Source organism: Hibiscus syriacus, unplaced genomic scaffold (assembly GCF_006381635.1).
Source record: "Hibiscus syriacus cultivar Baekdansim isolate YM2019G1 unplaced genomic scaffold, ASM638163v2 tig00110430_pilon, whole genome shotgun sequence".
In the NCBI taxonomy this organism is placed as follows: Eukaryota; Viridiplantae; Streptophyta; class Magnoliopsida; order Malvales; family Malvaceae; genus Hibiscus; species Hibiscus syriacus.
Window position 1 is genome coordinate 216641 of NW_024062734.1, and position 10516 is coordinate 227156.

General features: G+C 37.3%; 2 protein-coding genes across 2 annotated transcripts; both read left to right on the plus strand.

Moving 5' to 3' along the window:
• The first annotated feature begins 296 nt into the window (after positions 1-296).
• On the plus strand, positions 297-1135 carry LOC120125295. The gene is made up of 2 exons (XM_039143762.1): positions 297-945; positions 1047-1135. The coding sequence occupies exons 1-2, from the start codon at positions 297-299 to the stop codon at positions 1133-1135; spliced, it is 738 nt and encodes a 245-aa protein (XP_038999693.1).
• A 57-nt stretch (positions 1136-1192) lies between these two features.
• Positions 1193-2727, plus strand: LOC120125296 (probable receptor-like protein kinase At2g39360). The gene is made up of 6 exons (XM_039143763.1): positions 1193-1298; positions 1386-1499; positions 1587-1805; positions 1875-1990; positions 2063-2323; positions 2411-2727. The coding sequence occupies exons 1-6, from the start codon at positions 1193-1195 to the stop codon at positions 2636-2638; spliced, it is 1044 nt and encodes a 347-aa protein (XP_038999694.1). The 3' UTR covers positions 2639-2727.
• The last annotated feature ends 7789 nt before the right edge of the window (positions 2728-10516 follow it).

Here is a 10516-nt window from a genome sequence, read left to right on the forward strand (position 1 = left end):
TTAAATTAAACTTTATTTGGACAATGTCTTGACCTTTTTAAGGCAGCATATGGAGAATGATATTAACTAGATTCCATTTGTATTCAAAGGACGTAAGCTTTTATGCTCCTTGTAGACATTTGGCGCCTTGTGTTTATACCTTGTTAAAGTAATGATATAAGACTAAATTCCAATACTTTCTTCACTGGAACAATCTTTTAGTTATTGACATTTATGAGTCCAACAGCATCATCTCTTGGTTTGCCTGGATTCATTTAACACCAACGGAAAGGTTTGGGTTATTATTCTCTCTTCAAATGGCTGTGGATTTAGCTTGTTTCAAAAGGGTAAACCATAAAGCATTCCCTTTCATCGTCATGAATGTCCTTGTTCTGTTTTCCTCCCTTGATTCCGCGTTCTCCGAGACTTTGGCGGTAGGCGATTGCATTCTCGATATTAAAAAACCTTCGAATTGTGAATCAGGCAACTGGGCTGGTTTTATCAACGGCAGTTGCTACGGTGGCGCCTTTGAAGAATACCTTCATGCGCTCGGACGGCGAGCAAACCTTACAAAAGCCATTTACTTGAATTCCACACAACAAAACAAATGCTTGGAAGAGATGGAGAGCTTTGAGAAAGATGTATACAGCTGTGGAATTCAGAAGCTAACGAGTGGAGCCGGTGGCTGTTCGGATTATACCGTCACCGATGTAATCGGTAAGATGGGAGTTAGGTTCCGAAGCTTACAAGATGATTGTTGGGTGCTAGGTACCGGTAACGGATCGGATCAATCGTGTCGTACATGTTTGAGGAGTTGGGAAGAGATTAATCTTGCGGTACACGTTACTGGTGATGCTGATGTATGTAGATTTGCAGCACTGGTATCCATGATAAGCAATAGGGTTGACGATGAGAATTGGGTCCTTGCAGTATTTCAATGCCTTGGAGAAAGGGCTCATTCCTTAGGTAAGACAAGATAACTGCCATTGCCTTCTGAATCCCGTTTTTCGACGTAATTCTCCATAAGATCAATGATTATAACTATGCACTTCCCTTGTAACTTGCAGATGAACATGGAAGCACAACTAGCTACAATATCCATAAGAAAGGTAATCGCAAACCGCAATCATCGGCATTCTCAAGTCCCGAGTTTTGATGTTCTAACCTAATTATTGACTGAAAGGTGTAAAACATTGTTGATCATAATAGGTTTATGGTTTTAATTGGAGGGTTAGAGGCAACTTTGATAATAGTAGTCATTTCTACATGGATCTGCTACAAGAAGAGGAAAGAACAAATCCTTCCTGCTATGAAAAATGGTAGTTTTTTCTGCTTAATAATTCAATCAGGCTAAGAACAGATTACTAATAGCTATTGATAATCATCATCTTCTTCGTAATTTACAGAGTCGAACGAGTCATTCTCGAAGCATTCCTCCTCTCAGAAGATTTCTATCAAAGAAGTTTATTCAGCAACAAACCATTTCGATGCATCAAACTTCATTGGCCAAGGCATAGCTGGTTAGACCCTAACTAGGACTGTTTTGGATTTTTTTTAAGGTCCTTACTAGGAAATCTCGGATCCTCATTTCGCTCCATTATGAGCAGGAAAAGTATACAAGGGTCTTCTCTCAAATGGCCAGCACGTCGCAGTTAAGCATATTATCAACGATGGACAGATCGAAACTTTTGTCCGGGAAGTCAGAAGCTTATCTCATATTAAGCATCCGAACCTCGTAGCTCTGGTCGGCTATTGTGAGAACGAGGATGAATGCTTCCTAGTGTATGAACTGTGCCATCATGGGAACCTATCAGAGTGGCTATATGGTATGTGGAGTTAATGTCATTTTAAGATTTTGTTACATAGAGAGCCATTCACACAAACATATTGAGCAGGAAAGGATAAAGCTCTTTCATGGATTCAAAGACTCGAGATTGCAATAGACAGTGCAAGGGGACTCTGGTTTCTCCATACTTATCCGGAAGGTTGCATCGTTCATCGTGATATCAAGGTACATTCGAGAACAGAGGAATCATTAGTCTTCTCTAATTTGGTGTATTTACGGTGTTTTCTGTTTTGTCAGCCAACAAACATCCTGATTAATGATAAATTTCAAGCAAAACTAGCAGATTTCGGATTGTCTAAAGTTATGGATATAGGTCAATCCCATGTGAGCTCAGAAGTGAGAGGGACGTTTGGTTATGTTGACCCTGAGTACCGTAGAAACCGCCATGTGAACGCATCCGGTGATGTTTACAGTTTCGGTATAGTACTTCTACAACTTTTGTCGGGGCAGAGGGTGCTCAATATGAATCTTCACACACCACTGTCTCTAAGTAAAACGGTAATAACAATCACCATCAAGTTTACAATAGATATCCATCCTTCCTATTTACTAAGATCCCAAACTGTTTTTTCTATCACTTCCCAGGCAAGAAAACTCACCAGAGATGGGGACATAAGCAAATTTGCAGACCCGAAACTTAACGGGGAGTACTCGTTAGAAGCTTTCGACATCGTACTCAAGCTAGCTTTGTTATGTATAGGGATAAAGCAGGAAAGGCCATCCATGGAGCAAGCTGTAGTAAGACTACATAAAGCACTTCATATCACAATACAAGCAAAGCCAGTTGCATCCAATGGAACGATAACATACTAAAGTTTCAAAGAGGAAACACAAGAGACATAAATCTTCATGTTTGTAGAGATTTTAACATAATCTTATTAAAAAAACATGGACGAAGAATCGTACAACAGAGTAGTATATACTTATACATAATATTGCAATACAACTTATGAGGAATGTGTTTTTACATCACAGTATTACAGTCTTGCAACCTTTATTTTACTCAGTTTTATTAAAAAAAAAGGCAGAAGCTAAGTGGATGCTCTTCAAAAAACCGAGCCGAGCTGATTAAGCAAGCAAGCAGTGTAGACAGGAGTATTTACATTGGAAGATTGCAGGTATGGACATATAGAAATCTGATAAACAGATACTTGAAAAAGATCAGATCACGAATTACCACACATGAACGGATCGTTCCTGTGAAAGAACTGGAGTCACTGAAGCCGACGGAGGGTTGTTTTCATAGAATTGGTGCAAAATCTTGATGATTGCACTGGCCTTTTTGCGAGCTCGAGACGTGCCTTCACTGAGTTGGGAATAAAAGTATCTCATTAGAGAGGGATCTTCACCAATCGAGCGACGACATCGAGACCGCCATTGCACACAGAGCCAACAACATGGAAACGCAGTATTCCTTAGTTGTCTTAGAAGTGGAGGTATTTAGAACGTCCACTAACAACCGCAAGCCTCCACGACGTAAAATAGCCACCGTGCCATCGATTTTCTCAGCTAGAGTAGCTAAAATTGCTAGAGTAGCATCAAATTTTCGTCCTTGGATTTTGTTGTATATAATATACGGTTAAAACTCTATAAATTAATAATGTCATGATCAGAGAAATTTATTAATTTAGAGAGTTATTAATTTATCGATAAATTAATAATTATTAATTTAAAGAGTTTTTAAGTAATTATACTGTACATACCAAATAAAAAGATAAATTAGTCTATGCCTCTTAGAATTACGTTGCAAGAGATGAGTTAAATTAATAATGAGCTCTAAATAAACTTGAACTTTAAAGGAAAACAGACAACTATTAAATCATATTTCAATAGAGTGTAATATATTTTTTTTCAGTTTCTATGAATTATTAATTTATGATTTTCTTGGGACCGAAAATTATAAAGTGATCTCACGAAAAATTATTATCTTATTATTTTATCGGGTTTTTCAATTTTTTACATTGGTCCAAGTCGGGACCGGACAAATTTATTATTTTAGAGATTTTATTAATTTACCGAGTATTAATTTAAAGAGTTTCTACTGTATTTGTTTATTGCAAACTATATTATAATATATATGTATATATATATATATTTATTTATTTATTCATGTTTCATTTTATAGGTGGCCCAAAAACTATTACAAAGCCAGTGGCCTAGTACATCGGACCCAAACCCACGTGCAAACCAGTTTCTAAGCTAAACTTGTGCAAACTTAGGGTTTCCAAAAACCCTAGCGTCGCAGCCTCTTCAACGCAACTTCACCAGCAACCCGAAACTACCACCGGTACCCTCGCCCCACGCAACCAGCTTCCTCACGTTTCAACAGACGTGACTCAGAAGGATTCACTCACAACCAACCAAATAGTGATTCAGTCCAAATAAAATGCTAGAAAATCGGGACTATGACTAGTGTTCTTAGAATATAAATACATGTAAACTGAACATGATTGACATGGATTTCATACGAAATTACCAGAAAATACGAGCAAATAGATAGTGATTTTTGAAGCATTTGTAATCGGTTTGAAGAGAAATAAAAGAGGTAGCATTTCTTTTTACATTTGTTCGTTCATCTTTTCCCTTGCATGTCGATTTGCGCTTGTGGTTTGGCTTGAAAATGACCAAAAACCCATTTGGTCGAGGATCTATAAGGGTTTTTTTTTAGATCTATTTTATTAGACCTATCCCCGAGGCCGATTTGTTTTTAAAAAAAAGGTTTGATTTTTGAAAACCATGTTTAAAATGCTTTCGAAACAAAAAAAAACTATTTTTGCCGTCGATGACCGACGGCCGACGCGATGCTGGAATCTGGAAAAACCAGCTGTGTTCTTGAGTCTCAATAACACTTGAGAGAAAAATATGGAAAAGGGGAGGCTCTTGTGTGAAGAGAAGGGAAAATGAAGCTTTTAGAAAAATTAACTTAAATACTTGGCCCGTGGGTCGATCTGGAATCTGCGCGCGACCCGACCCAATTGCTTAGGGTTCGCGTGTTTTGCTTCTTAAATGGGTAAAGTCCATTTCAATCCTTATGAGTTTTTAAAACTTCTATTTTGGTCCCAAAACTGCATTTAAACCTCGATTTCGTTCTAATTTGGCCACTTGATTTTCCTTTCTTTTCAATTTAATCCATGCCAACTTCAATTTGGTTATTAAATTTTAATTCTTTTTAATTATTTGTTTTTTCTTATTATTTGTGTTATATATATATTATGTTTTATTAATTATATATTTATTTTATCATTAGTATTGTTGTATATATATATATATATATATATATATATATATATATATATATATATTTATATTTCCTATTTTATTTCCTATATGTATGTATATATATATATACTTTTGATTTTCTATTATATATATTATTTTATTTTATTTTATTTTATTATTTTACTTATATATATAAACTTTAATTATTGATCTATTTTATTTTTATTTTTATTTTTATTCTCTATTTTTATCTTTTTATCTTCCTTTTATTTGTTTTATTCATTTATTTGCATTATCATTTTATTTTTATTTAGTCATTTACTATGTATATATATGTGTTATTATTTTTCTTCGTTTTATTTATTTTATGTATTTTATTCATTTTTATATTTAATTTATTTTTTATCACTTTCCTTATTTCATTTGTTTTACTTTCTTTATTATTTATTTCTTCTAACACATATTTTGACTTTTAAAGGGTACGCTTTCAAATCAATTAATTGTAAGTAGTTGAGATCGTTATTTTACCTTTTAATTTAAAGTTATATTTTTCTTAACTAAAGACAACTGGAAATTACATAGTATCGAAAGGGCAGTTCAAGGGTGCTAACCCTTCCTTGACTATAACTGACTCCGACACATCACTGGTAAGATGCAGATCAGGTAAGAAATAAGGTATCCGGTCAACCAATTTACTTTTAAATAAATGATCTGTGGCGACTCCTAACCCAATTATCCAAGTCGAAGCCCGATTATGGGCCCAATCAAAAGACGGTTACGACAATCCTATATATTTATTCTAATTATAAATGAACTTATGAGCTTCAAACTAGGGTGTTTTCCCAAAAAATCATCGGTGATCGGTATATTTATCGATCTAACACCGGTCATATTATATTTCCCGATCTAACACCCATAGCAGTAAAGCGCGCCCCATGCCCCACGCTATATGCTGATTTGGCGCCACGTGGGGTATAACGCGCCCCCTGCACCGCGTTATACGCTGACATGAGTTACACATGGGTATAGCGCGGTACAGGGCGCGCGCTATACCTTTAATTACCCACCCGTCCACACCCCAATCCTCCCTATAAATACCCCCATCCTTAATCACTTTTATCACACCCAAATTCTCTCAAACTCTCTCAAATTCTCTCTATGTTTAAGGTATATTTTATAATATTTTTAATATTATGTATTTAATTTATTTAAGTATTTTACTTTATTTAATATTTTACTAATATAATTCTTTTGCAGATATATAATGGAAGGCATTCTACTTCGCTTGGATGGAAATCATATATCTCGACACTTTGCTGATAGGTAACATTTTAACGTTTTAATTTAATTTAAATTATTAGTAATAATTAGTTGATTTATTTAATGCATGATTATTAGATTAAGAATTAATTTTTGTAATTATTTATTTTTAGGAGAAGAATCGTGTATTAGATCCTTTTATTAGGAATCTTAAGTTAGTGATACATAGCCGTGTCTTACCGTATTTAGTAGAGGCTGGATTTGGTTACATAGGTAGATATCAGGGTCACTGTAAGATAGAACCAGACCTTATTTCTGCCTTAGTAGAGCGGTGGAGGCCGGAGACCCACACATTCCATCTTCCGTGCGAAGAGTGCACGATCACGCTTGAGGATGTTTCTATACACCTAGGGCTTCCGGTGGATGGAGATGTGATATCAGGGATAGCTTCCGGTTCTTGGACTACTTTGTGTTGAGATAATCTAGGACGTGTCCCGGAAAGTTTTATCGGAGGTAGGATACCGTTAAATTGGTGAGATGCCAATTTTCGGGAGTTGAGCACAGACGCCTCTTAGGATGAGGTTAAGATGTATGCACGGGCATGCATATTGTAGTTGATAGGAGGGTTGATGATGCCGGACAAATCGCGCAACCTAGTTCACTGCATGTGGTTGCGACATCTTAGCGACTTTCGTCTCGCCGGATCATTCAGTTGGGGCTCGACAGTTTTGGCTTTACTGTACAGGGAGATGTGTGGAGCCACTGACTACAGGCGTAATGCTATCGGCGGATGTCTCTTGCTGCTGCAGTCTTGGGCATGGTATCGATTGCCCTTTTTATGTCCCGTTATGAAGAACCCATTCGTATTTCCACTACTTCTGAGGTAATTATAAAACTGATTTTGTATATTAATAATTTTATACATCGTATAATAAAATTTTTTCCTTGAATAGGTGGTCTACTGATAGGAAAAATCATCAGGAGCTACCTGATGATTTAGAAAAAATTAGGGTGCTAATCGATCAGAAGGTTGGCACACATGTATGAATTTTAATGTTTGAAAATCGATTTTAGATTATAATTATATAATTAGATTATTATTTTGATAAAAATTGTATATTATTTGTTTTAGTTTGAATGGGTGCCATATTCTACTGATGATGTGAGGGCGATGATCCCACCTGAGTTGAGGGGTCCATCATATGTTTGGATGGTGATGGTCCCTCTGATATGTTATGCGACCGTCGAGTGGCACTCCACTGATCGCGTGATCCGACAGTTTGATTGTTTTCAACCAATTCCGGATGCACCACGTAATATGAACGAGTTGCATAGCTTAGATAGACGCGGCAAGACATATACATATTGGCTGGTGAGGCATCATGAGTGGGTCGTGTTGTGGGAGGATCGACATCGGCGCCTTCCCCATAGAGAGCCCATTTTTACTGACTTCTTGATGTATGTTGAGGGTTATTATGAGTGGTTCAATAGTAATGGGGAACCGTTTCTTCTTCCCGAGGATGCACGAGGGTAGACCTTTCCGCGACGTTGATAGAGACGTGATCTGACATAACACCATCGTCCCCCGACTCGTGGACGGAGAGCAGGTTCTTCCGGTTCATCCTCAGCTGCACCAGCAGGACCTTTACAGCAGCCATCGCAGCCATATATGATGCCGACATTGCCTTTCCATTACCAGATGCCACCGCCGCCGCCTCTACCGTCACAGATGACCCCTCCTGGAGGCTATTATGGGTCTATGTTTGTAGATCCGACTTGGGGTTCATATGCTGGATATTTGGCGGGTTCAGCTTCATCACCCATGGTCGCAGCACAGAAACCTCCTGTACAGTTTTCACACTCAACGATGTCTGGGTTTTCCCAGTTTTCGCAGTTTTCGCAGGCCGATGGGATAGTCAGTCATACACCTCCAGGGTCCTTATTCTATGGAGGTGCTTCATCGTCATCAACTCCTCATCAACCTAATATATCTGCTCAGGACGACGACGATGGTGATGATGATGACAACGAGGAGTCAGAACCAGTGATACGAAGAAATCCTCCTCGAGACCGACAGCCACCGCCCTGCGGAACACATTCGCATCGTATGCATCGATAGATTTTTTTATTATATTTGTATTTACTTTATTTTGTTAAATTATAATTTTTTATTATTTCTCATTTAATACTTACTTTATTTTGTTAAATTTGTTGGACTTTTTTTAATGTATTTCAGTTAATTTTGTTTATTACCATTTAATATCAGTTATTGTAATTTGGTTATCATTTACCATTTAATACTTATTGTAAGTTTGTTGTATTTAAAATTATATTCAAATACCAATTTGGTTATCATTAACTTGAAGTAAATGCAAATTAAAGTACAAGAATTATTATTTGATAAACAAATACATCATTTCCTCATCAATTGTTACTTGATGACAACAGAAGTGGACATGTTTTTCTCGTGTGTCCTGGGTTTCTACAATGCCCACATCTTCTGTCTTGTCTAGATCTTTCTCGAATATCCATATCGCAATGAATTCGATTGGATTTTGGACAACCACGCTCCCTCAATAAACTCAGATTTGGTATAATCGGAAGCCAATCTTGAACCTCATCAGGGTCTTTGTCATTACCTATGGGGGGAAACTCAAATTCATATACTTTAAAAACTTCATATAGTAGGTATACGGGATCCAAAAAATGGTTATAGTATTGACTTGTGTGCGAGCAAGCTGCTATCACATGAGAGTATGGATACTTCAGAGCTTGAAAAAACCCGCAATCGCACGTTCTGTCCCTTAGATTTACTCTTAACGACACAGTTTCAATCCCTTGAAGAGGTCGCGACAACTCTGTGACACGAAACATTTCATTCCTTCTAAAGAAACTTGTTACAGACATTACATTTGATGCAACAATTTTTTTCTGTAGATCTGCAACTAATCTAGGGTGATAGACATGACCGTCTTGCATCCAGGTTTGAGCTTGTCCCCCGAGCTTCGTAAAAAGCGTCCCTAAACGAAAATATGTAGTTTTTACCAAAGTCGCTACAGGTAAGTGACGTGCACCCTTTAAGGTTGAATTGATTGCCTCAGTCAATTTGGTCGCCATGTGTCTATATCGATATCCACCATCATATGCGTTCGTCCATATTTATTTATCGATGAGGCTAATGTAATCGTATCCTTCCTCGTTCTCCGCCCGCAAATCTTGAAGCATTGATTCAAACGTTCAAGGAAGTAGTTCGTAACCTGATCAAAAAATGTATAACTTACTAACTTGATTTCTTTGCAAAATTAAAATGATCAAAAAATGTATAACTTACTAACTTGCTTTTACTTACCCATGCGCACAATTAATTGATGCTCACATTCTTCTTGTACTTTCCATGATAGTTCGCAGCAATGTGTCGGAGACAATACATATGTTGGACAAATGGTGGTTGCCACATTGGACCCAAAGACTCCATTGCTGCTTTGATCCCAGCTCTGCGATCTGAAATGAAACAGATGTTTTCCCTCGTGATAGCATGTGCACGTAAATTTCGGAGGAAAAAAGCCCAAGAATCTGTATCTTCTCCTTCGACGAGAGCAAAATCAACTGGAAGAATGTTGCGATTGTCATCTTGGACAACTGCCAATAATAAAACTTGTTTGTATTTTCCATATAAGAAAGTCCCGTCGATCTAGACCACAGGCTTACAGTATTTGACAGCATTAACGCACTGTGGGTAACTCCAAAAAACCCTTTAGAATTGGATTCGATCGCGAAGAACTGGATCATTATGGTATGCATAGGAGGTTTCGAAGTCCACAATTGTCCCAGGATTCAACGTCCGCACCAGCCTAAACCAACCTGGAAGTTCGTTGTAAGATGCATCCCATTCGCCATAAAGTTTGACAATGGCATTTTGTTTTGCCAACCAAGCTTTTTTATAGGAGATAGTGTACTCATACTGTGATTGTATAGCTGAAATCAACACTGCAATAGCTATATGAGAGCTTGCTTTTACCATGGGCATGATGGCTTGACATATCATTTCAGAGTCCAAGTTGGGATGATCTTGGTTGACCCCTCCAGCACAACATGTGTGAGGACCGTTGTATACTGTTAGTTCCCATATGTTGTTTTTCCTCTTCATTTTCGATACGTGAACCATCCAATTGCATCTGTTTTTACGTCGGGCACAGTAGCATACATATTTTT